Source organism: Doryrhamphus excisus, linkage group LG4 (genome assembly GCF_037039965.1).
Source record: "Doryrhamphus excisus strain RoL-2023G ecotype Guam linkage group LG4, RoL_Dexc_Guam_v1.1, whole genome shotgun sequence".
In the NCBI taxonomy this organism is placed as follows: Eukaryota; Metazoa; Chordata; class Actinopteri; order Syngnathiformes; family Syngnathidae; genus Doryrhamphus; species Doryrhamphus excisus.
In genome coordinates, this window is record NC_136360.1 from 8,433,699 (window position 1) to 8,460,420 (window position 26,722).

Sequence of the window (26,722 nt, forward strand, 5' to 3'; positions counted from 1 at the left end):
TACAGTCATGGTTGTGAGGTCTTTTTAAAAAGGTAAGAAGCGGTGTTTTACCTGTACATACACCGTAATCTTTTGTTTATTTTCATAGTTGGAGCATAGAAAACCTGTTTACCATCTTGTAAATATGCTTCTTTAACATTATTAGAACGCTTTAGACATTAAATAACACACATACAATTACCTTTACATTTGTATTATATGTATCGCATATATAATCAGAGAAAACAGCCAAATAAAATGTATGATCGCATTAAATGCGTTTCGGTGCTAGTTGGGAAGAATAATGTGTGGTGGATAGGAAGTGACGTAGGGGCTTCAGAGTTGTTGTGTGTTATGGCCACAGTAGCCTGTGTTATTATCATTATTATTATTATGTTATTATTATTGTGCCTGTTGTGATAGCAATTAAACTTGCAATAAAAGCCTGTTGTGGCAATCAAGTCTGGTGCGGGTCTCACCAAACACTTACTGATACCTAGTGACCAATATGGAATACTACATTCACAATTTGACTGCCTTCCATTTAGCCATTTTTATGCCTGACAATATTAATTTAGGTTAAAGATTTGTACAATTGCTGAAATATGCCTATTTTTGAGTATTTAATCAGTTCATTTCAACAAGAAATTGATAAATGAACAATTAACATCACAATTTCCTTGACTGATGATTTGTTGGTGAACACTGTGATGAGTGAGGGGAGGTAGGGTGGGGAAGGGACAGAAGATTTGGAAGGTTTATTTGCAGTTGGAATCATGAGAGGCTTCAAATATTGTTGCATTTACAGTTAATCGTCGTTCAACGAGGTTTGGTGGTTCCGGACCCGACCACAAGTGAATTTCCACCAAGTAGGATTTAATATTAGTAAACTGAATAATTTCTTAGTTAACACGTTTTTCTAACATGATAGCCATGGGAACGCTAAGGGGTTAATAATAGTTTTATAGTTTCATAGTTTCTGGTAAGAGTCCTGGAGCACCCCCTTGTGGGCCCCCTATGCCTCTGCGTAGCTCAAAGTTGCGTTGGTATAGCAAGTCCTCTATGCTCAGCACAAATAAGGCTGCCAGGGCTAGAGAGTTTTTATTGCCAAAAATGGAATGATGTGACAGTAAAGTGACTGATGCTCAAACTGGTCGGCTGTCTGAGTAGAAGAGGCACTTTGGGTGTAAACAGCATTGTGTTTTTGTTTCCTTTAAATTCTTCCTCGCCAACCTGATCAATTCTCCAGCCTCTAACAAAAACATCAACAACAAAACACAAGACACCCCCACCCCCTTTTCCCTCACCACTTCCCATAACCTCATTTTGTCTTCTTCAACACAAAAGTCCTGCTGTCCCATCTCACGCCCTGCTGGGATTGGGGGCCACCTTGCCTTCGTAGCCGTAGAGAAATGTGGCCATGATGACGAGGATGGCTCCAGAGAAGAAAACACTAGCAAAAGATGACAAAATAAATCAGACAGAGTAAAGTAAAAGGGAAAAGGTGGCGGCGTTTGGCATGCTTCCTGTACCCTGTGGGCTCAAAGTCCTGTAACCAGAAGTATGAAATAAGCGTGGACAGGATGATGGAGAGCGACGTGGCGAAGCCTTTGAGAATATTGTCAGCATACTTGATGACCGCTGCTATGACCAGACCACCCAGCGCCTAAGGGAAAACAAACAAGATGGACCCGTGTGGAGGTCTCCCCCGTGGGCGGATGCATGGAGTAAAGTGCTCCATGACAGTGGTTGGGTTGAGACTGACCTGCAGCGTGACAACTGTCCAGGTGACTGTGTTGTATCCCTGGAACATTCCCAATTCCAGTACTTTATCACCTTCAAAGGACAGCATCCCGGCCAAGCCAAACACAAAGCCAAACATCCCTGCAATAAAAAAACAAAATTAATGAATGTGAGTATACGTAAATATGCTAACTTCATTCATCCAAACACTGTAACCTCCAAAGTCAACCTGTTTCACGACAATGACTTCCAAGTTGTTCCACTGGACAATTATTTCATTCAACCTCATCTCCCTGTTCACTTGTATTCCAACCCGGAATATGGTGGAAAACTGTGAAGCAACGACTACACCTTCATCACATCCTCCAAAACAGAGCCACACTCAACCAAAATAACTTTGACTTAATACCACATATTTTCAATAAATGGGAATGGGCTTTTTGTCCTGTCGAGCCATTGGGGCAGATTTTCATTTGACAAGATTTTATGTTTTAAATTTGGAGCAGCCGTACTGGAGCAGGAGGGGATAGAAAAGATCAATAATGTACGTGATCATCATTACACCTGGATGGAATGGAGGACCCACTCAACTGTATCACAAGTCATTTGGCACCATAGAAGAGCGAAACCATTCATGCATGGACAAAAGTTGCATTTTCTGACCTGACTTTCACTGACCTAGCTGAATGTTGCGGATCCAGACGCTCTGTTTGCTCTCCTTTAGGATCTTCTCAAAGTAGACGCCAGCAAAGCCGCTGGAGCAACACGCCACCAGAACCGCTGCGACGCCCACAAACTGAGAGCCTGAGGACACGGCGGCCTCCTTCTCCGGGCCCAGCGATGATTCAGATGGCCACTGTAAATACCTTTCAAATTAGTTGTTGGGCCTGAAAATGTATTAACCATTACTGTACCTGCACAAGAGCCACTCCAGCCATGAGGATGAGCAAAGACAGCCATTGGTAGACACCCAGCCTACGACCCAGCATGGACACAGAAAACAGAGCTGTGGTCAGGATCTTTAGTTGGTAGGTGACCTGGTGAGAGAAAGCGCCACATGTGAGCAACAATAATAAATAACTAATTTGCTACTAAAAAAGTATTCATGCTGTTTCTTTACGACCTGAACGTCTAACCCCAAAGACGTATTTATACATTTTTTTGCGCAAGAGGCAAAAAGAGGTGATGACGCATCTGCACAATAGAGGTGGGCATGTTTGGTGCAGTTTTAAGTCACAAAAACAGCCACAAGGTGGCTGAAGGGAATTTTTAAAGTTATTACCATGTTTAAATAGCTCTAGAACACAATTGTCTGTGTGCTGTGAAAATTCAGTTAAAGTAATAAAAATGTCCAGTATTGAGAGGGATGTCTTTTTAAAAAATAGCTGGGATTGAATGAGTTAAGTGTTTTTAAGAATTGACGATTCTGATGTGGTACCTGGTAGGTGGCGGCATCCAAGTTGGACAGAGCGATGTAGAGCAGGTTGTTCTGCAGGGTGTAGATGCCGGATGGAATGGCCAGCTTCAATGTTTCTATGGGTTTGTAGGCAATTTCCTGCCGGAGAACGCTGTTTAAAGCTCGCACGCTGTAGCCTAAAGAGGGACATTGCAACATGAGGACTGTCACAAGTCCTATTGTATTTTTGTCATTCAATTCAATAGCTGAGGCCAGATGTCACTCTCTATACATTGCTAGATCTTCAACTACAACACAATTTGCTTCTAAACACTCAACTATTACTACTAAACTCTAAATGAACTACAAGTATATACCATATACACCAACTTTCTCCACAACTACAATGACACTATTTAGTACTACACCCTCAACTACTAATGCAGTCTTCATTAAATCAAATCTACTCTACTCTCAAATAGTACTACTGCTATTACTTAGTACTACTAACACTGTTGACACTTCTAAAAGGTTTTAACAAATGCATCAACTTGAAGGGGAACTTATGACGTGTTGTAATATCTTAAAGGCACTCACTATGTTCTTTAAAGACGAGCAGCAAACAGATGATGATCTTCATGACCTCTGCTACCACCACTGCAGAGGAGGCCAGGTACCGCGGGCCCTCGGCCTGCAGGGTGCGGGAGTATCGCATGATAAGCACCAAAGAGGTGGTCTGGAACACCAGCACCCCCAGAGAGAGGTACTTTAGCCGGAAAGTAGCCATTGTCGCCGCTCTGTAGAAGCTGAAAAGTGGCGCAATGATTACAACAAATTAAGACAGGAGACAGAAGGTTCTCTTACCTTTAATGTATTCGTTTATACCTAAAACGACGTAAATAGGAACAATACGTGTTCCTTGAGGATAAATGCGAGCTTAGTTCTTGTCTTGCCCTCAGCAAGTGTCCACACAGACAAGCTAGTGGAGCTTCAGCTGTCAAAACAGCCGCAATTTCACGTCCTGTCGTTCGTCGACCCGGTGCTGGGCATCGACCATCCGCGGAAAAAGGCACATTGTTACCCTCACGCAGTGAAACGTCATCGTAACTTAGCTTACCATTGTAACAAACTGCGGACTGGACTGGTACAAAGGCTTCTGAAAAGTAAGAATCACTTCCGTGTACACATTCTTCTTCGTTGCTTCTTGCCCGTAGGGCACCACCGGCTGTTTGGTAAGCGAACTGCACGACTCATAGGTGTTTCTTTATTGCTAGTGTACGGCGTCGAATCACTCTCACAAAATCCCTGCGCGTATTAACCATAAGCAGCTCATATAAAGACCACTGTATGCGACCGATCAGTTTCTAACAGTACAATTTATAGAAAAACTGGTGGAAGTGGGCCCAATAATTATTTCAAAAGCACTATGACGCGAGTGGCTGCTTTGAGAACACACCGATTCGCTAGCATTCCCTGTTAAATATATTTTTTTCAGCCGAGGGAATACGCTAAATTTGCTCACATTTTGAGCTGTGCACCAGGAACAAACTGCAATATGAAATATTAACTTATACAATGTTAGCAGATGTATATGTCAGAGCAGTCCTTGCATGAGTACTCAGCCTGTTAGCTTTCAAATTACAATTGCGTACTTCGACACAACAAAACACTTTATTAACACTGCCACCTATTGCTCACCACGGGGTACATCTTTCTAGAATTCAGTACATTCATTCATTCATTCGTTCATTCATTCATTCATTTTTTACCGCTTATCTTCACGAGGGTCGCGGGCGTTGCTGGAGCCTATCCCAAGTGTCTTCAGGCGAGAGCGGGGTACACCCTGGACTGGTCGCCAGCCAATCACAGGGCACAAAAAGACAAACAACCATTCACACTCACATTCATACCTATGGACAATGCAAACTCCACACAGAGATGGCCGAGGATGGAATTGAACTCCGGTCTCCTAGCTGTGTGGCCTGTACGCTAACAGTAGTCAACCCTTGCTCTATTGGCAGCAACAGTGTTGCTTTTGGCAATAATAATCTTAATTGTAATAATCATTTCAATTGCAAATTGCCTTACTGTGGATGAAGAGTATAGAATTTACAACATTAATTAAATGAGTACATAAAGAGAGTGAGATAATGAAAAACAACAAAGTATATGCACATATCTATGATGATCTGAGCTTTATTTCAGAAGACATACTTGGTTGATTATTTTCTGTTCCAACAATAGTTTTAGTTCTAACTTACAAAAACAATGGCGACAACTACTTCATATGGTATTTACGTAACAAAAAGAAACATTTATATACACATCTTAGAAACACACCTTTGCTTGAGCTCCGTGCAGAAATACACTCGATTTATCAATGTGTTTAGTCAAACTGCAAAGCATGTCATCTTTTAAAGACAGCATCCATTGTATAAAAATGTGTGACATCACAATTTACTATTTGACTAAAAGGTACTTTTTTTTGGCTGAGCAAAATTAGAATTTGGTTGGTTTAAGTTTTAACTGTGAAGGATTTGTGTTTAAATCACACAAAGTCACAAAATACTTTGATTTTAGCTTTCAGATGTGGCTTACTATGTATCATAACAACAACAACAAAAGAAGCACATACAATGATTGTATTTAAGCAAACAAAAAAAGATTATATCAATTTGTAAGAAACTTGTAGAAAAAAAACAGGCAGTAAACAAAAACGAAGATGCACTTTAGTAACATTCAGGATGATTCTGGAAGTGTGTCCAGCAGGGCCGGTTCTAGGCATGCACATTCAGCATATGGGCAGTCGGAAATGTGAAGGGGGCATTATGTATACACATCATGCACCAACACATTTTTTGATAAGTGCTTTTGGGAGTTGCTAACATGTCCAGCACTCAAACTGGAGAAGTGGATTGTACTTTGTCAGGCCTCTACCCTGAGATCGGGCCGACATCCCACCTAAAGACTCAACTCCTGTCAGTCTGTTACATGCAAGCGCCCACTGGGGAAAACTGCTATTTGTTAACTAATAAACCAGTTGATTGAACAAATATATTACAAAGATGTTATATTAACGTTTGTTTTTAGTTGTTAATTATTAGTTGCCTAATGGGTCGCTTTCTGTTTCATCAAAGTGTCTTCACTGCCCAGATCCTCTCCCATCCCCTCAGTAAACATCCAATAACTGTTAGTATGCGAAGGAACCATGATGCAACGCTATAGTCTTGCCCCGTTTCTGGTGGAGTTTTAACTTCTACAATTAAATTTTTGGGAGGGGGAGGGAGCATTTATTTATTAGGGGCACTGCCCCAGTGTAGAACTGGCCCCGCTTTACAGTATTCCAACGAAAACACAGAAACTGACATTTTCTCACAAGTCTTAGAAAATCTCAGACTTTACAAGCAGATTGTGCTGTGCGTCTGTGTAAAAACACACTAAACCTGTGAAGATTCTTTCTTTTTTTTCCATTAAGCCCATCAAGCTATTATTATTATTTTTGTAACAGAAAATAAAATAATATCCAAGCATTATAATGAAAGTATTTTTTCTGTCAATTTAGATAATTTTGATGAGCAACAAACAAAAATGTTCAATACAAACAACGTAATGAGCTGTAACATTGTATTTCGAGCTAATCTAATCTGTAACCTTTCTTTGTGCACATGGAAGATTGTAACATTTTTAGACAGAACAGTTCTTGGGTTTTAAAGCAGCCAACAGAGAGTGGTTTCAACATATTGGCATTAAATATGCTAGCATGTGGCAGAAAGAAACAAACAGTACCGACTCTGCATGAGGTCATCGCCGAGTCCTTAATGAAGTTCATTTGTGAGTGTCAAAGGTAACCTAAAGGGGACCTAAAATGCTTTTCCCACTTTTCTGACCTATAAATGTAGTTGTATTCTCGTGTTAAACGATGCCAAAGTTTCAGTTAATGAGGTTTGCACATTTGAAAGTCAGCCCTGAAAGAAATTTGGAATGGTTCTGAACGCTGGGTTTCAGAGGGCGTTGTAAAACTGGGAGTTTGTGATGTCACCGATAGGCTTCCTTATATGGGTGTATGCTGTAGGCAAGATACAGTCTCTGCCCTCCCCCCAGTTTTGCTTCTGTGATTACATTGGCTCGCAGGAAGTGTTTCTTTGGGTGTAAGGGAAAGCTACATTTGTTTAAAATTCATAAAGACACCACCATCAGGCACAACTGTCAACAGCATTTCACACTGCATTGTTTTGTGAACGGGGTCCAGCATGCAGCTGGACTCGCCAACAAACTTGGCAACTGGGCCTTTCCAAGTTTCCTTTTGGTCGTGTCAAAGAGTCAGAAGAGCAAGCACTAAGTAGCAATTTATCAGTGTCAACTCCTACATCGTTTATCAACTCCAAAATTGGTTTGGTGGAAGTCCTGCTGAGCACTTGGGAGTGTGACCAACCACAGTGGAGTGGTCGTGCTTGGAGGCGGGCCATGGTTGAAATACTTTAAAGCAGACTGTTTTCGCAGGAAGCATGAAATCCAAAGAAAGAGCTTCAATAGGTGCAGATTCTGGAAGATCTAGAAAGCTCTCTGTACTGGTCATCATGTGTAGCTGCTCTATAGGAGTCCACAACAATACAAAGGGCCGAAAAATGAGCATAATACGTCCCCTTTAAGTAAATCAGAAGTCAGAGATGAGATTTTAGCTTGCATCCATGCTTTCTTTTTGGTATAGACATTTAATTTCTAGCTCAGTGAAATTTTAAGAACTACAGTATATACAAGTTTTCGTAAGTGCAAAAAGAGAAGGCTAACATACAAGGGGAACAAAAAAGGCATTACCATGTGCGAGAGCACACAAAACCCCAAAGTCACTGTGTTGCTTTTTCTAGCCTATGCAAACACTTGCCTACTTCCAAGCGTAGGCTGCTGGGAGGTCTGCTGCACTTGCTGCTGCTGCGATTGCGCCTGCAGCTGCACCTGCTCTGGAATGTGTGTGTGGTGGGCCGAGGGCAGTGTATGGTGGGCGTTCCCCAGAGGGGTGGGGCTAGTGGTGACGTCAGACCAGTCCGAGTTGGAGTGTGGAGAAGAGGATGACCAAGGGTCAGGAGATTCGGGAGAGGGGGTGAGATAGGGGTGCTCGCTGGGAGGGTGCGCAGAGTGGCCGGGGGTGGTGCCCTCGGATCCAGCCGGGGTGAAGCTGTGCTGGGAGGGTGGTGTGGGGTACTTATCCACAGGGCTCTGCATGGGCGGATATGAAGGCAGCGGTCGAGGTTGGCCCTCGAGCCCCCCGTGGGTGACGGTGTGGGGGTGCTGCATCGGGTGGGAGAGCCCGTGCGCCATGCTCATCTGCTCAGGCATCTGGTACATCATCCCCTGGCTGCAGTGGAGGTGGCCTGGCCCCGGCTGGGAGTGACCTGCATTGGGGTTCTGCGGCTGTGCCTGGGTAACCTGCAAGCGGCCCTGCTGAGGCTGCTTCAGCATTGCCTGTCCACCCCCTGGGGCCATCATCTGGAAGGTGACAATGGGGGGCAGCTGCTCCCTGCTCATGGTGACATTCATGGGGGTCAGCATGGGGCCCTGGCTGTGGTGCTGAGCCATGCTTCGGTGGGACCCCCCTATTTGGTGTGGCACAAGGCCGAACATGTGGCTGCTGTAGCTGTGCTTGGTCATGCCCACCCAGGCCTGCTGCTGCTGGCCAAGCATGTGGCTGACAGGCGGCAGCATTGGTCGGGTGCCTGGGCTGCTCAGGAGGGGAGGCGAGTTGGCAGTGGTGGAAGCGGAGGCGGAGACAGACACGTCACCTGTGTATGAGTGTGGAGATTCCAGGGAGTCAACAGGTGACATGGTGACAGAGCTCTCTGGAATTGCTGCCTTCACACCATTTACGCCGCTGCCACCGCCACCACTACCACCATTTCCTCCTCCAGCACCTGCAGCTGCCCCCTCTCCTCCGGCAGGCTTCTTTCTTCGTTTTGCTTTCATGTCTTTCGGCTCCTTGACACCCCCGCCAACACCTCCCATCTTTGCCCCACCCCTGCGGCTCTTTTTCCCCTGCGGCCCAGGTCGCATACCGATAAAGCCAGCTCCATTGGCTCCGCACATCACTGAGGAGTTCCCTCCCATGTGATTGGACCCGTTGTGGGGGCTGTGAACCAAATTGTACTGGTCCAGTAAGCGGACGATGTCGTGATGCATTCTTTCTTGAGCTGTGTCTCTGGGCAGCCGATCCAGGTGATCAGTGATGTCACGATTGGAGTAGTGGTCAAGGAGCACCTGAGCTGCTTCAAAGCTGCCCTCCCTGGCTGCCAGAAACAGTGGGGTCTCCTCCTAAATGGAAAAATGTGTTTATTTCCATTAATATATTTTATGAAACATCACATTTCATTTTAAACACGAGATAAGGTCATAACAAAAACATATATTCAGCCAATTGCACAGAATTGATTGATGAATTGATTTTGCCAACAGACAATTTTTCCAGCAGTTGTAATTTCCCCTAAACTATTGATTTGGCATACACCAGATTGTGAATCATTTGTGTGGACATGAAGGCACCACAAAATTATATTTGAACAGACCTTATTGTCTTGCATGTCACGGTTGGCTCCATTCTTCAAGAGCACAAGAGTCGCCTCTACGTTGTTAACTGCTGCAGCCCAGTGAAGAGCGGACTTGCCTGAAATAATAGGATGTTGAGAACACTCCAATGGCTGCCAAATAAATAAAGGAAATTATAAAAATCACTGCTTGACTTGTGTATTACTGACCATGGTCATCGACAGCATTGATGTCAGCATGGCAATGGATCAACTCTTCCACCATGCCCTCCACAGCCAACCTGGCTGCTAGCACTAGCGGCGTCGTGCCATCATTCATTCGGGCATCCAGATCTGTTGCACGATTGCGAATCAGTATCTAAAATGAAGAGAGAGAAATTATTGAGTAACAGACATCCAATGCACAGTTAGACTTTGAGTAAGTCATACTTCTGCTTGGAAAGTCTTCTCACCTGAAAGACTCCCTGTGCATCTGCGGCCACAGCAGCGTGCAAGGGGGTTCTTCCCATGTTGTCATGGGCATTGGGATCAGCACCAGCATCCAGCAGCCTCTTGGCAGCGTCAGCCCTCGCGTAGCGTGCGGCCAGGTGGAGTGCCGTCTCTCCCGTGCGATCAGTCTGGGCCATGAGTGAAGCACCCTGAGCAATCAGGTCAGAGATGACACTCGGCCCTGGCTCATCTCCTCCACTCTCCTCCTCCTCATCTAAATGCATTGAGCAGTCGGGGCCTCCGCCATTACGCAGAGAAGCCAGCATCAGTGGGGTAAAGCCATCTAGGAGAGGAGCAAAGTTATAAATTCTGAAAAGGTATTGCTGACTATTGATGGCTTTAAGACTTGAAATCTTTCTTACCAGGCCCCTTTACATTGACGTCCAGACAGTCTGTATCCAAGTCTGCCTGTGGTGGGGTTAGTATGACATCAGCCGCCTTGCGATGTTGCAGGGTCCACTCCCTTTGATCAACCCCTCCGTCCGGAGAAATAGATAGCAAGGGCTTGCCTTCAGTCTACAAAATGCAACATGAAAAAAGTGATTGACTGCACCAATCCCACCTGACTTTCCCCTTTATGTTTTTTAAAACATAGTTTCTTACCCTTGGAATCTTTGCTGGAACCTCATCCTCCAACCACCTCTGACCCTGACATCCATCAATGGCTCCGTCCTGAGTCTTGAAGTTTCTGGATGAGAGAAAACGCTTATTGTAAGCCAATAAATGTGTTCCTCCCATAGTTTATGTAAATGTACATAAGAAAAGTCAAATTTTAGCAGCCCACTTGCATTACATACTTTCTCAAAAGGCAACACTACAGAAATTAAACTTCTCCCCCTAGTCATTGTATAGTAGTACAGACTTTTATTCACGAAAACAAGTAAACACACAGCCATTCTTGTCTACTGTAAAAAAGTTGGCAACACAAATGAGCAGCAAGATAATTGTGTATTGCCTACAGTCAAACAGGATGATAGTAGTGGTCTGGGGCTGCATGAGTGCTGCCAACATTGGGGAGCTGCGGTTCATTGAGGGTCCCATAAATTTCAGCATGTACTGTGACATTCTGAAGCAAACTGGGCCAGTTTTCCAGAAACCTCAAAGATGACAAGTGCCTTGCTAAGGAAGGTGAAGGCAATGGGAGTGACCAAGTATGTCTCCCCATACCTGAATCCAATTTAGCAGCCACGCCCAAGAGGACTAAAGTAGGCTAGAACAATGGTGCTAAGAATAAATATTCACACTCTTGACACAAGTTGTTCACTCTGAGTTGTACGCACCTATGTTGCTAGCTATTTAGACAATAGCACCTGTATGTTGACTCATTTTTATTGGATAGTTTATCTATACTGTTATAAAAGCTGTTCACCACCTACTCTAAAGTATAACCAAGTTTTTTTTTTCTCATCATATTGTCCCGTGAGAAGATATAATAAAATGATTGCTGAAATGCGAGGGCTATAACCCCAACAACACACACAATTACAGTACATCAAGCATCTACTCACGTCATGTCAAAGTCATCTTGCCCAACAGGTTCTCTCCTCTTGTCATTTTTCGCGGCCATGAAGCCATCAGGCAGCCACAACAGACCATGTTTATGCTTCCTCTTGGCCGCGAGCATCCCCAACACCAGAATAAGCAGAATGATAACAACTGCAACGCCGACCATATACATGGGAAACAATTTGTCTGGTGTACCCGTCAGGTCACCTGTGGATTACAAAGAACAGTAGAAGTGCAATGATGTGTCGTGTTTTACTCCCACAAAAACAATAAAATAACAACCCTACTGTACGTACTGTTCACAGACACTAGAGGATAGGGCAGGTCAGCCTTGATGTGTGCTGCTGCAATGAAGGAAGCAGCTTCATTGGTGTTGGAGAAACAGTTTTCGGATTTCTGGGAACATTCTCGGTTGTCAATTTGCAGGTGCACCACAGAACTGGTAAAAGAAAAAAGGTGAATGAATGAGTTCCAATCGTCAATAAATGCAACACAAAATAATCAGGACCATCCTTACCCAATAACCTCTCTCTCCATCTCACGCTTGCCTCTGCTTCTCTGGAGGCGCCGTCCGTGTTCATCCTCCAGCCCGTAGAATGGGTACACCATTGGCTCCTTATTTTCATCAAACTTCACCTTCAGGTTGGTGTGTAGCAGGGCTCCCAGGGACCGCAAGAAACCACCCAAGTCCTCGAGCAACTCCTTAGGCTGCAGTCGAACCACAATAACAAGGGTGCCGTCTATCACTTTGGCTGGAGTATCACTGGCACAGTCTAGGCCGTCCCAGCCACAGGCCTCTGTGTTGCAGCTTCTGTCGCAGACTAGGTTTCCGTAGTGGTCTGCACAGTACTTGTCATACCTGAGAAGTCACAGTAAAATGGTGGTTGGTTGGGCGCTACAGTTTGTGGCATCAATTGAGTAGAAGGGTTACGTACTTGCATGTGCTCTGCGTGTTGTCCTGGCACTCAAAGCTGTCAAAAAGGCAGCCGGGGTTGTCGCACTCCTTGTCGCAACGTCCATTTTTAAAGTAGTCCCAGCAAGGAACATTGGCAGTGCAGTTCACCCAAGGCTGGTTCCAGTTTAGCGAGCAGTCTCCTCCATCCCACTGACATTCATGATTGTTACACTGAGTGTCACACACTTTATCCCCCGCCTGATGCTCACACTGAACATATGGGCAGGAAGGCGTGCGAGGCACGGCCACTTTGTTCTCACAGTATCGTCCTGAGAAGTGTGTGGGGCAGCGGCAGCTGTACAGGTACGGGTTGGAAGGGTCGCTAATGCAGGTTCCACCATGTTGGCAGGGAGCTGGGCAAGTCTGCTTGTCCTCACAGTGTGGCCCGCTGAAGCCTGGCTGGCACTGGCAGTAGAGCTGTCCGATTGGTGACTCAACGCAGCTCCCACCATTCTGACAATGGAGCTTGGCACAGCTGTAGCCTTCCAGTTCCCCACAGTTGAAGCCAGCAAAGCCCTAAAAATAGAAATACATTTTTCACACATTTGTAAAGTGACAATAGTGTCTTGCAGGAAAGAAAGGTTTAGATTTGCTAAAAAATTAAACATAACACCACCGGCTAAGTTATTGTTACCAGCGCTACAATTAAAAAAAACAAACAAAAAAAAACTATACCTCTGCCGTGGTTTGACCCTCTGAAGCAAGCATGAGAATTAAAAGGTGGAAGAGGTTAGTCGGGAGAAAAACAAGCATTGAGTGAGTAGAGAGGAAGGCAAGTCACTGTTACATACAGTAACTGTAATATTTAATATCTTTCACTAGGAATGTGTTATTGATCATTCATTCATTTTCTATGCCGCTTATCCTCATTAGGGTCGCGATTATTCGGGCGAGAGACGAAGTACACCCTGGACTGGTCGGCAGAGAATTGCAGGGAACATATAGACAATCATTCACTCACCCATTCAAATGTGTGATATTTTCTGTCTTTAATTTTGGGAAGAAGTGTCATTAGAAAACTTACGGGAGGACAGGAGCAGGTGTAGCCATGAACAGAGCTCATGTTCATGGAGCAGACGCCAGTGTTATGGCACGGCTTGGACAGACACAAATCGACCATGGATTCACAATGACGACCTGAGGAAAGACAAAAAGGGACACATTGCATTAGAGGGAAATTAATGCAAAAGTCTGCAGATGCTAAAAAAAAGAATATACCTGTGTATCCAAGGCGGCAGCGGCACTGATAATCATTGATAAGTTGTACACAGTCAAGGCTTCCGGGGGCGTGGCAGGGTGCAGACAGGCACTCGTTCAGATCGCCCTCACAGTGTTCCCCCACAAATCCTGGAGGGCAGGAGCATGCATAACGCCCTATGCCGTCAACACACTGTCCCCCATTCAGACAGCGAGGCTCCGATGAGCCCGGCCTGGGTGCACAGTCATCCACGTTCACTTCACACTGCAGCCCTACACAACAAGCAGATCATGTCATTCATCATGGTATGTTATTCTGAAAGCAAACACAAGTTTATTTCTCAATATGTGTGTGCTAACCCTGTGTTCCAGGTGGGCAGGCACAGGTGAAGTGGTTGATTAGGTTGATGCACGTTCCCCCATGGAGACAGGGCTTTGAGTGGCACTCGTCAACATCATACTCACAGTTCACCCCCTGATAGCCTGGCTTACACTAGAGAAACAAAGCCAGTATAACGCATGCATGTTACTCATTTAAATTAAAGATGAAAGCATATCTATAAAAGAGTAAAAACCTACTTACAATACATTCATATGTACTCTGATAATCCTTGCATGTTGCTCCATTGCGACAAGGATTGGACTGGCATTCGTCAACCATGTCTTCACAATAGCTGCCTGTGTATCCTGGCTGGCACTGGCACTGGTGGGAGTTCCCTACGTTCACACACCGCCCTGCGTTTTTACAAACATTCTCCACTTCCAGACCTACAGGGTTCCAGGGAAAAAAATTCAATTATTTCAATAATGTGTACAATTTCAACCATGTACATGGTGTAAAATAGATATTCACTCACCATTCCTGGCAGCAAAGTCCTGGCAAGACATATTGGGTAGGTCACAGTAACGCCCTGTCCATCCCATTTGACAATGACAGGTCCAAGACGTTGCTGTCTGAGAGCAGGAGCCGCCGTTGTGACAGCGCACCCGGCTGCACAAGTTGACAAAATTCTGCAAACATTAAAATATATTATGGCTCAGTTGGAGGGCAGTTATTTCACAGCATTGCAAAAATGCCCTATTGACCTAAATATACGACCTACGTCTTTTCTCATATTTATATCATCATCTATTCTCAATAATGGGGTCTAACATGTCTCACTTCTAATGGCAGTTACCTGGCAATTGTATCCACTGTAGCCCACAGGGCAGGTGCATCGGTAGGTACCCAAGCCGTCAGTGCAGACACCGCCATTCTTACAAGGTTGGGAGTCGCATTCGTTTTGTTCATATTCGCAGAATGTGCCGTAGAAACCGGGTCGGCAGCGACATGTAAAGGTGTTGATGTCATCAATACACGACCCGTTATTCAGGCAAGAGCTGGAAGAAAAAAAAAGGTATTATTGTGTGTGTGTGAAATCGGCACTCGTTTTTAATGGGGTACTCACACTCGGCCATTTTGTACCGTGCAAGACTTTGGCATAATTCCTGTGCACTTTGCTTGTCACTTCTAGTCTGCTGTATCACTAAAATTTCATTGACTCTGTGGATTATTTCCTCTTATTTTAAGTCATTCTGATCATTTCCTTGATGCAATGTCACTATTACTTGTGAAAGGAGCGAAACGATACATTTAATGAGGTCTTATTTACACACATCAGTGTCATTGAGCTTGCCATGGGTTTGACCATTTGTCTTTGCATTTCATTTCTATGATGAAAATAATGGAAATGATATGAAGCTGCTCACCTTTCTGTGCATTCCTGGATGTTGTGTTCACACAGGATTCCATCAAAGCCTGGCCGACATTCGCAAACAAAGCTGTTGACATAATCCCGGCAGTTGGCTCCATTCCAGCAGGGTTGGCTGTCACACTCGTCAATCTCGGTCTCGCACCGGGCCCCTTCAAATCCTGGATGGCACTTGCAGGCGAAACCTCCAACATCATCCATGCAAGAGCCTCCATTTAAGCATGGGTCTGGAGAGCAGAAGACGATGGATTCAGTGCAGATAATCAATGGAATGTATTTGGATCTCAGAGGTCAAACTCACTGGGTGAACAATCGTCCACATCTGTCTGACAGTTGTGTCCGCTGTATCCAGGCTCACATTTACACATGTAGCTGCCTGGGCTGTTTACACAGCGTCCGCCGTTCCTGCAGGGATTCTTTTTGCATTCATTTACATCCTCACTGCAACGTGGCCCTGGAAATGAATGGATGAATACATACTAAATATTTTGACGTCAGAAAATGTCTCTCATGAAGTGCACACATACCTTGCCATCCAGCAGGACATCGACAGGTGTAGGAGGTGTAGTCTGCAGTTGGACGACACACTCCTCCCCTCTCGCACGGATGAGAGGCACAAGGGGCAAGCTCTTCTCTGCAGTTTTTACCTATGAGGACATTAGAGTCTTTAGAGTCTTTAATGATCAAGCAGAAATTTTGTCTTTCATAAGGCTGAAGGGAGGAGAATAAGGTTCTCCATTATATAAAGGAAAAATTTGAAGTTCTGTATCTTTTAACTAATTTGACAATGACAAATCTGGTCAATCAATGAGCAATGCGTACATGGTTCTGCCTGGAACCCTGGCTGACCATGTAATAAAAATGGTACCATGTATGACCTGAAGAAGCCTCTTTCACTCATGGCGTTGCCCTATTGTTAGCATGATAGCAGGTACTTTGTTGCGACAGTGTAATGGTAGTCTTTGAGTAAAATGGCAGCGTAAGGTAACGTGCAGTGGAAAAGGGGAATAAGAGACTATATGCCAGATGCTAATTTGAAAACTAACCTGTGAATGGTGGACTACACTGGCAAGTGTAACCGTTGACTCTGTCGATACAAAAGCCTTGATTTTGACAGGGATTTGACGCACATTCATCTATGTTCTTCTCACAGTTCACACCTGAGAACAGAGGGTAAGGCAATGTTTTGTTTTTGTTTGTTTTGTTTTTTTTTAATGTATGTCATTGAAAAACGTAACCATTTCTACCTCTGAATCCAGGTTGGCACACACAGGTGTAGCCATTATGTCGGTCCACACAAGAGCCACCATTTTGGCACGGATTAGGCTGGCACTCGTCCTTTTCCTGCTCGCAGTGTTGTCCTACCCAGCCGGCTTCACACTCACAGTGGTAGCTTGAAGCAGAGACAAAAGGGAATCAAAGCGTGAAAGTAACCACAATCAACCAATTAGAATTAATTACTGGAAAGCAGACCAAAATGAGGAATACTAAGAATAGAGCAAACATAGGACATCCTACCCATGCTGCTGTTCAACACATTGCCCATGTACACAAGGCTGATGTTCACAGTGGTCGATCCCTGAGAGACACAGGGGTCCATGGGTGCTGGGTGGGCATAGGCAGTGGAACGCATTAATCTTGTCAATGCAGGTCCCCCCACTCATACATGGATTGGAGTCACACTCGTTGATATCCACATCACATTTAATTCCTATTAGAGAAAAATGTCCTGGTCAGGGTTAGGTAACATATGTTATTTCTCTGACTGGTGTACACCAGATGGTGTAGGCATACCTGTGTATCCTGGGGAGCACACACACTTGTACTCATTAATGCCATCCTGGCACTCGCCGTACTCGCATGGGTTGCTGGCACAGTCATCTTCATTTATCTCACAATTCACCCCTGAGAAAAGCAAAATGTAAACTATCAACTACAGTACTGTAAATTGGCAAATAAATATGGCTCTCTTCAAGGACAACAGACAGTTATCCTCCAGGGGGTGCTCCAGTGCACCTTTTTCCCTACAGTACACCCAACTCCCTGGAACAGGAAGTGAAAAAATGTGAACAAACCTGCCATTCAGCAAAGGTTGAATACAATCGGAGTGTGTCACACCATGACAGAGCTAAAGGGAGGTGCAAGTGAGCATGAGAGAGACAAAGCCCATTTGCAGAGAGGAACATCAGAAGAGAGGAAGTGAGAGTATGACAATGGAAAGTGAAAATGGCTACTTTTGGTCAAGTCAGGAGTGTGCAGGTGCTCGTACCAGCTAGCGCTGGTAAACTGCACAGACCTGAATGTACTAATCCACAGACCAATGTTACTACTACATGCTTATGAACTCATATATGTTATGCTGTGCCACCATGCAGCATAGAACAAAATAAAACGCAAAAAGGAAGGCGTTGTTGCTTCCCTACACATCTTAAAATAAAAAAATTGACAAGCTCTTGACTCTGACAAGTAGTTCCCCCTAATTTATAAAGTATGCGAGCATACACAAAAACGACCTAAGCCAACCGTGGACCTCTGTGAGATGTGGACACTGTAGAAAAAAACATAAGAAAAATGGGAGAACCGAGAACTTCCATTCTGTCATGTTTTCTCTGGTTTGGTGTCATGTCTGGTTTCAAACAGACAACAAGGAGGGTTCCACAATGTAGCTTTATATATATATTGTCAACCTCAGACAAAACAAGCCATCTTATACAGTTAAGCATGTGAATATTGTAGAAAACCCATTTTCCATTTCAGTTCATGTTTACCGTTAAATTAATTTGGTATACTTTAATCTCCTTTTTTGACTTTCATTTTATGTTTTAATGCAGTCCTATTCTGGCACTATATCATCCTAAATCTACTTGAATTTGATTTCATATTTGTTTTTTGTCCAAATAAAAAATAATTATGTCTGAATTGAGCCTTCCGGTCCCTTCCACAACACAACCTCGGCGTAACCCTTCCTGTATCCGCTAATTCCATTCCATTCCATGCCAAACATTGAGTCCACATGAGGGATGTCCTGAGTCGATATTCATGATGAAATATGGGAGCTGTAAGTATGACTGTTCTAGTTGTATTTATCAAAGATTTGTGACATCCTGTCCCACTCGCCCTTGTCTTATGTGACCAGTGTCAAATGTGTAAATGTGCAAAATAGCACACTCAACCACAGCATTAAAGCTACGGACACATAAAACCCCAAGTTTTAGATCAAGGAAAAGATTTAGATCAACACACTTCCAATGCACTATTGGTTCCCAAACTAGGATCCGCATAACTCTAGGTGTATGCCAATTTGTGATATACAAATGAAAAACAATGAGCACCCAACAACCACAATTTCAAGTGTGCATGAAGGCCTCACAGAGCAGAGAGCACAGAGCAAGAAGAAGAAAGGAGACAGAGCATGAAGTTAATTCTTTTGTGTGCATTATATGAACCATGAAGGAAGGATGAGGATTATGTTATGCATTAAGGGTGTTTATTCAAAAAAAAAAAAAAAAACCTTTCAGCACGTGGTTGTGGGTTTACCTGCAGTTCCAGACGGACAGTTACATTGGTAGGCATTGACAAGGTCAATGCATCGTCCTCGGTTCTGACAAGGGTTGCTGTGGCACTCCTGGACTTGGATGTTGCAGATGGAGCCCATGTATCCTGGTTGGCACTCACAGGAGAAGGTGGCGATACCGTCCTTACACACACCGTGGTGACACGGCTCTGGCTGGCAGTCATTGATGTTCTCTTCACAAAGTAGACCTGTAAAGCCTAGTAGGGCGGGGAGTGGGGTTGAGTGTCCTTCTATGAAACATATGACAAAGTCCTAGGATTAGGTCGTACCTTCAGCACATTCACAGTCATATCCATTAGGTCGGTCGATGCACTTGGCTCCATTTAAACAGGGTGTGCTTGAACACTCATCAATGTCTATCTGGCACATCTCACCGCTGAAACCTGAAAAGACAACAATGAATCATGCAAAACATTGTACAAAAACTGATTTGCTGGAAAGCAAGGCCTTGTGTACCAACCTGCTGGACACTCGCAAACAAAGCGGCTGACTTGGTCCAAGCATTTACCCTGGTTCAAGCAGGGGGAGCTGAGACACTCATTCACCTCCGTCTCACAGTGAGTGCCCTCAAAACCTGTATGATGTCAGCACATGATAGGTCAATCCGTGTAAATCATGAATACCACCAGAGCACATGGACATTTTGAAGATTTCCAGCAGCGTACCAGGCATGCAGATGCAAGTGTAGTCTCCGATGCGGTCCAAACAAGTGCCGTCGTTCTGGCAGGGGTTTGATGCGCACTCATTGACATCTTGTTCACAACGTGGGCCGGTGTAACCCCTCACACAATTACAAGTGAAGGACCCGTCGGTGTTCACACACTGACCACCATGCTCACAAGGGTTGCTTCCTGAAAAAAGAAATAGGGACAGGGTCAATCTTGAAGACAAGGAACCTTTCAGAAAGTAAATAGTGAAAAATTTCTGGTTTCTCACCAATGCTGCACTCGTCTCTGTCCACGTTGCAGGTGCTGCCAACATACCCTGGCGGACAGTTACAGTTGAACATGCCACTGATGGGGTTGGTGTCACATTGGGAGCCCTCCCTACAAGGGTTGCTGATACAGGCGTCATCTATATGGCAAAGTAAACCTGAAGAAGCAGACAGTGATGAGTCCTGACTTTTCAAATAACCTACAATTTAATAAACAAAGAATATGAATGACATCATCATTCTCAACATGCTAAATGTGCCAAAATAGTCTGCTGTGATCACATGAGGCCGATTCCCATGGAGCGCAGTTGCAGCCCCTGCCTGAGGGGAGACATCAAGGCAGCAGACTTTGTTCAATATAATAAGACCATCTGTATTTGGAAAATATTATTTCTGGTTGGACTTGCTCTACAAACGAAAGTCTTCAAAAGGAAATAAGATATTTCGTATTCTAGGGGTGTCACAATACACTCAGGTCATGACAATACAGGATACTGGCAGTGAAAAGAGACAAGACGATATTTGAACATTACTCTTAAAGGGGACTTATTATGCTCATTTTTCGACCCTTTGTATTGAGTTGTGGACTCCTATAGAGCAGCTATACACAATAACCAGCAAGGAAAGTGTTCTAGTTCTTCCAGAATCTTCACATATTCAGCTGTATTTCTTTGGATTTTGTTGTTCCTGTGAAAACGGTCTGTTTTAATGTATTCACCCACAGCCCGCCTCCAGGCACGCCCACTCTGTTGTGGTTGGTCACACTGCAGAGTGCATAGAAATACAGTAGTCATATTGCAGTTGCCGCCACAGCTGCTGTGTTTTTATTTTTGAGTTTGAAAAAGTTGGTGTAGGTGTAGCCATTAGTTGCTATGTGAAACCAATGTGCGCCCTGGAAGGATGTTCCGGTAATGCTTAAAAAGACCAAAATATGGCACAAAGTAATAATAAATGTACTTCAAAAATATTACATGTTATCATGAATGTAAATTTACTATACATGGTTAGAGCATGTATATAAAACCATAAAACCTTTTTGGAGGTTGAATAGCAGTCTAGGTGTGTTCCATTACGTGCAGTAATGAGCGTTCTCTTTTGATCTATTTTAATATCTTCAGAACACAGAAAAGAGAAAGACGTGTGTGCATGTCATACAGAAGGATTGTGGATGATTGTGGACTGTGCAGTTTTCCTAACGCGTATTTCACACATGTTGGCAGGTCTGCGACTCGGAAAGAAATTTGGGTTATTACACATCACTCATAATTATAGGCAGCTAGTTGACCACCTGTTATTTTTTCATCAGCGAGAAAAGGAAGGCATCTATCCAAGGTGTTGTGTATATTCATTATACTAGTGTATCATGACTGGCTCACCTGTTTTTCCTTTGGGGCAGAAGCAAATAAAAGAGGCAACACGATCAAAGCACGTGGAGCCTTGAGTGCAAGCCGCCGTAGCACAGTCATCAATATTTTCCGAGCAGTCTGGCCCGCTCCAACCATTGACGCACACACATACATAACCTCCGGCGAGGTTGTTGCAGGTGCCGCCGTTCTGGCAAGTGTTGGGTTGTAGGCGACATTCATCCACATCTTCCGTGCAGTGCTGACCTTTAAGATGGAGGAAAATGATTTACTGCATGCATCTTTCCAACAGCGTAACTTTGAACATTTATTGCATGAGATGGAAACTATAAATTGAAAGCACTCAACTACACTGCTATTGCATTACCTGGTTTATATTATATTTGCATTCAGTGTTTAATTTAGTTTCAAAGTCAATTTTAATGATATACTGTTTAGGAACAAAAAGAAATCTGCAGCAACCTGTAATGGACTAAAATTTGGGTGCAAATCATGAAAGATGAATGAGTATCCTGCAGCCTGCATTCATCACATGGTTTGACAACCCCACCAGTGTACAAAATACCACATCCACATACAAAACACAGGCATTAGTGCAGTATTACCAGTCCACTCGGGAGGGCACTGGCAGTTGTATGTGTTGACTCCATCCATGCAGGTGCCACCATTTTCACATTGATGACCTGGGCAGTCATCAATGTTGTTCTCGCAGTTGGTCCCATTGAATCCTGGCAGACATACAGTGGAAACAAGTTAATAAGTGAGCCTGAAAGCACGTACCAAAGCAGCGGCAGCAGCTTCACAAGTCCTTTAAGAGATCATGCTTCTTCGCTCTAGGCATGTTTACTCCCTCAAGTTACCATATAAAACAAACAGAAAACTGAGTATGTGTAAAAACACTTGGCTTTGTGCATGTCGTCCAGAGTAATCACTCAAATCAGACATGCCTTAACTTCATTGTCCCCAGAGTGAAAAGTAATTTGATATACATAAATAGCTCACGTTCACACATACATCATATCTAGAGGTGCAATCAATGTTTTGTGCTGATAGATACACATTATATAAAACTAAAATAGTCGTCATTTAAGGAAAAAAACAACCAAAAGCTCAAAATACTGCAGAGATTGAGACAGACATAGCTCTTATGTAGACAAACGTCTTGTGTACATAAGAATTATGACATAACCCAATAGTGTAGAAATAGCAGCTGTGTGTGTGTGTGTGTGTGTGTGTGTAGTATACTTGCTAACTGTAGCAGAGTGACAGGATAGTGTGTTTAATACAAAACAGCCAGGAGGATGTGAGTGTTTGCATCTCAAACACGACTATGAAACAATCACAATGCCTGTGCTGGTGCCGTTTCCTCTGTTTTGAGGTTAAACGCATCTATGATGGGAGGTATTTCAAATGTGTCACCAGACTGGAAATGTGTGTCTAGCATTACCTGGAAGGCAGTGGCACGAGTAGCTGGTTTCAGAGTTCTGGTGACATGTGCCTCCATTCAGACAGGGGGAAGGAAAACAAGGGATGTAGGAGCTTTCGCAGTGTCGACCAGTGAAACCAAGGCCGCAGATACACCTGTGAAATGCAACAGTATCAAGCAATGCCAACATTTCAACACTTGATTTGCTGTATCCATTGATTCAGACTCTCACTTGTAAGAGCCAGGGGTGTTGACACACTCTCCTTCATTCTGACATATTGAGGGTGTGGCGGCACATTCGTTTGTGTCATTGAGGCAGCGAAGACCTGTGTAACCAGGTGGACAGTAACACATGTAGCTCCCGCCTGGCAAAGAGCGACACGATCCACCGTTGCCACAAGGACTAGAGAGGCAGCTGTCCTCGTACTCACAGCGTGGTCCTGGGAACGGAAAGCAACAAAAAAACTATGAATCAAAGTTTCCTTTACAGGAAACAAACTGGATCATGAGCTGCATGTCCCAGATTTGCAAGCAAAGTAGTAATTAAAGGGGAACTCCACTTCACTGTCTTGGAATTACAGTATATACATATTGTATATCTGACTTAAAAAATACGGCAATACAATTATTTTTGCAGTAAATGGGAGTAAATAAAAGCAACAGATGGCGGGGATGTCTCTCACCTGTCCATCCTCTGGCGCAGTTGCAAGTATATTTGTCAAGGGACAGCAAGGTGCAGACGCCTTTGTTGGCACAGGGATTGTTGGGGTAGCACGTGGAGTTCTGAGGAATGTGGCAGTGCTGTCCGATGAAGCCGAGCGGGCACATACAGGTGGCGCTGCCGGGTACGGGTACGCCAGCTAGCATGGACACGGAGCAATTCCCACCATTCAGGCAGAAGCCGGGATGGCAGGGGTCCTTATGGTGGCAATATTCTCCCAGGAAGCCTGGTGCACATCTGTGTAGTGATGCAAACAGTCCATCAACATACACAACTGCCTGTCACATTAAGGCCAATTTAATGTTTGCTGATCAGAAAAGATAATCACCAAATTGTTTTTTGCAACAAACACAAAAATAAGGGGAAGCTAAGCTTGGTAGGAAGGTAAAGCTAAGGTCAGTATTGCGGAAGAAGAAGTTCAAAAGCAGAAGGCATTGAGGCGGAGTTATCTGTAAGTTGTTGACTGACGCCTGGTACAAATTATCAGTGGTATTACTTTTGTTCTAGCAGACGGTTCAAGCCAACAACAAAATAATCTTGCTCAAAGTCACTCGACTGCACTGCATAAAACCACAGACAGCCACTCCTACTTAGGCCACTCCCAAATGGGCACGCCATCGCTTCCATCCATTGCATCTAAAAAAAAAAATTAAAAAGTGTAGTTGTACAGTGCTATTTGCCGTGTGGCCATCTGAATCCTGACATTCAAATGGTTACCACATCAGATGATGGGGGGTGCCCATGCCACTTTAACCAGTGTAGCTTTTTGGGTTTCCATAAAGATATTACATTGTGGGTAGCACAAAATGTTGCATTGCCAAGTGTTCAAAGAGAAGCATGCTGGAAGACTGAAAAAAGCCACTCTGTCATTTTATGACCACATTTGGTCTCAGAATTTTGCATCCTAAAAAGTGTGTGTTTATTCCCCCTTCTCTGCTTATTCATCACCCGATGCTTATTTTGGTAATTTTGCAATGTTTCAGTTAGGAAATTCCAATAATACACACAAGGAAGAATAAGGCAATTGTTCCCTTTTACAACCATCTATTTAGTCTTTTCTATTTTCTCACACCATTTCTGTCTCTGTAACAGCACTAAGGGCGTTGGCAATATAATTTGTAGAAAGCTTGGTTTCACATTGTAACATTGTGTAAAGGCACATGGCAGACACACTGCAGGGTGCCTTCTACAATGGCCTCCTGCAAACCCGCCTCCTGGGATGTGCTCAGGTCACATAACTGCAGAGTGGGCCTAAAAACATACACCAGAAGAAATATAGATTGTTTTAAAAGTCAAATCAGAATTTGACCAAAACTTGCTCAATTACAAATGGCCACCTGAACATCAGCCTAACTGCAGAGTAATACACTCACCCGTGTGCATAACACACTCTCTTAAATCTAAACAAAACCCAGCCTAGTCAAGATATAACCAGAAGATGTTTATTTTTTATTTTTTTAGAATTAAAAATGCTCTTTTTTTCCTCCACCAGTATAATCCTTCTATCCTCCCTTGCAGCGTAATGACAGGGCACTCTCTGCCCTGTGACACACAACACTTTAGCAACACAAAAAAAAGTAGGCGTTAATGCTAGGTTTACATTTCACTGGTTACATTTAAACACTGTTAAAACTAAGGGAAATGGAGAGATATTTACGAAGGGGCAAGTAAGCATAGGACAGAAAAATTGTTGGAATTGTCTACACATGTAAAGCTCCATTTTGAGGCTTTTGTAGACAACATGTGACAGAAACCGCTACTTAATGCTAATTAACCACTTTAATTAACTGCTGTGTCTCCTTTTGTAGCCAGGTGCATGGGCTACCAAAGCAAATAACTGCCTGGGTGTTTCATTAGCACCTAGTCACAAAACATTGGCAAAAATAGCTGTGGCTGTAGGAAACCTTCTGATTTAAATTTGACAGTAGTGTATTTGGATATATTTGGATCCAGCAGCTTCATCTACATCTGCATGTGCTTTAAAATGTTGAGAAAAACTCATGCGTGTTACACTTGCTGCACTGTTGTTTACATTGTTTTTTTGTTTACATCAGCAGTTTCGTCCGCACCACTATCACACATTGTTTCTGTCTAGTATGTTGTGCACTATGCTTGTTGATAAAGACAGCTACATCACTTTCTCATACACTCCAAAACATGATTACTGAAGGTCAAAAATTATAAAGCGACTTCAACCTCCACTGTAACTACAATGTTCCCTCATTTATCACGGGAGATAGGTTCCCAAAGTAGCTTGCAATAAGTGAAACCCGCAAAGTAGACAACTATACATGTATTTGTGAACCATTATTATAGACTGTATGTTTCAAGACTGTAAAAGCCCTCTCACCATACTCTCTAACAGGCATTAACATGTCCTCACATTTCTCTCTTGTTCAATCACTCTCAAAAAAAGTTCAACCCTTTGACATTTGTATCCTTGTTAAAACTCATCATTCGAACTGAAGATGCATTTACAGTATTCCAGAATGGTGCCGCCTAGCTGCAAGTTCTACATTCCTTCAGCATGTCCAGAAGTCCAACCTTTTCTGTGATGGTTAGCATCACACAAAAGCTGCTAAAGAGAGATACAGTCGCTGTATGTTCCCTGGAATCCTTGCCTCTCTGATCAAACAGCAAATGTTAGCCGTCCTTTAGCACTTGCAGCAATCAAGGCCAGTCTAGCTACTGAAGAAGCTGATGTAGTTTTCATACCAGATGCATGTTTTTTTTGTATTCAACTGTTACATTACATTGCAGAATCAAATGCCACAGCGTCAGGAAACGATAACACCCTGTGCTTCAGGTTCCAGCGCCAGACAGAGAGCTCTTTCTAGGCCTGGGGAAGTATCGCTCCAGCCCCTGGCAAACAGACAAGGCTGAGCATGATTCACATTGTTGTCAGGGAGTGGTATCTCATTGGGGAGGAAGTATTGTGTCTATCTATGCAACATATAAAGCAGTATGTCATTACTCGAAATTTGTTTGATTTTTCCACACATCAATAGCTCTAAAACTGAGCTGGACGTTCATCTACAGTTTGTGTGACCGACTCGTTTATGAAATTCTTTGTCCTGTGAATGCTTTTATCCCTCCCCCGTTCATCTTTTCTCTTGCAGCTTTCTGAAGCCCTTCTTTTTACCTCTTTCTCACT

General features: G+C 43.7%; 2 protein-coding genes across 3 annotated transcripts in view; both read right to left on the bottom strand.

Moving 5' to 3' along the window:
- Positions 1-952: 952 nt before the first annotated feature.
- On the bottom strand, positions 953-4,342 carry slc35a3a (solute carrier family 35 member A3a). 2 transcript variants are annotated; one of them, XM_078790072.1, is made up of 9 exons: positions 4,236-4,342; positions 4,004-4,160; positions 3,716-3,924; positions 3,161-3,315; positions 2,637-2,759; positions 2,401-2,578; positions 1,745-1,863; positions 1,512-1,645; positions 953-1,432 (listed from the first exon to the last, which is right to left on the bottom strand). In XM_078790072.1, exons 3-9 carry the CDS (start codon positions 3,903-3,905, stop codon positions 1,342-1,344), a joined length of 990 nt encoding a protein of 329 aa, XP_078646198.1. In that variant the 5' UTR covers positions 3,906-3,924; positions 4,004-4,160; positions 4,236-4,342; the 3' UTR covers positions 953-1,341. The 2 variants fall into 2 exon arrangements, with proteins under 2 accessions (XP_078646198.1, XP_057929697.1); XM_058073714.2 differs by lacking the exon at positions 4,236-4,342 and having other exon boundaries at positions 3,983-4,154.
- Positions 4,343-5,298: 956 nt separating this feature from the next.
- Positions 5,299-26,722, bottom strand: part of notch2 (notch receptor 2) — a 36,545-nt gene continuing 15,121 nt past the window's right edge. Inside the window, exons 3-35 of the mRNA XM_058073435.2 lie at positions 23,531-23,805; positions 23,080-23,287; positions 22,869-23,002; positions 22,027-22,149; positions 21,434-21,667; positions 20,060-20,215; positions 19,789-19,974; positions 19,584-19,697; positions 19,393-19,506; positions 19,087-19,320; positions 17,344-17,454; positions 17,068-17,260; positions 16,797-16,942; positions 16,596-16,709; positions 16,077-16,196; positions 15,851-16,003; positions 15,548-15,776; positions 14,977-15,178; positions 14,656-14,809; positions 14,382-14,566; positions 14,159-14,291; positions 13,820-14,071; positions 13,626-13,738; positions 12,582-13,117; positions 12,164-12,505; positions 11,943-12,085; positions 11,649-11,853; positions 10,744-10,828; positions 10,503-10,656; positions 10,104-10,423; positions 9,862-10,009; positions 9,673-9,770; positions 5,299-9,421 (exon numbers count right to left, since the gene is read on the bottom strand). Of these exons, the coding sequence (XP_057929418.2) occupies positions 7,985-9,421; positions 9,673-9,770; positions 9,862-10,009; positions 10,104-10,423; positions 10,503-10,656; positions 10,744-10,828; positions 11,649-11,853; positions 11,943-12,085; positions 12,164-12,505; positions 12,582-13,117; positions 13,626-13,738; positions 13,820-14,071; positions 14,159-14,291; positions 14,382-14,566; positions 14,656-14,809; positions 14,977-15,178; positions 15,548-15,776; positions 15,851-16,003; positions 16,077-16,196; positions 16,596-16,709; positions 16,797-16,942; positions 17,068-17,260; positions 17,344-17,454; positions 19,087-19,320; positions 19,393-19,506; positions 19,584-19,697; positions 19,789-19,974; positions 20,060-20,215; positions 21,434-21,667; positions 22,027-22,149; positions 22,869-23,002; positions 23,080-23,287; positions 23,531-23,805 (7,351 nt within the window). The 3' untranslated portion in view covers positions 5,299-7,984. The remainder of the gene's footprint in view (positions 9,422-9,672; positions 9,771-9,861; positions 10,010-10,103; positions 10,424-10,502; positions 10,657-10,743; positions 10,829-11,648; positions 11,854-11,942; positions 12,086-12,163; positions 12,506-12,581; positions 13,118-13,625; positions 13,739-13,819; positions 14,072-14,158; positions 14,292-14,381; positions 14,567-14,655; positions 14,810-14,976; positions 15,179-15,547; positions 15,777-15,850; positions 16,004-16,076; positions 16,197-16,595; positions 16,710-16,796; positions 16,943-17,067; positions 17,261-17,343; positions 17,455-19,086; positions 19,321-19,392; positions 19,507-19,583; positions 19,698-19,788; positions 19,975-20,059; positions 20,216-21,433; positions 21,668-22,026; positions 22,150-22,868; positions 23,003-23,079; positions 23,288-23,530; positions 23,806-26,722) is intronic.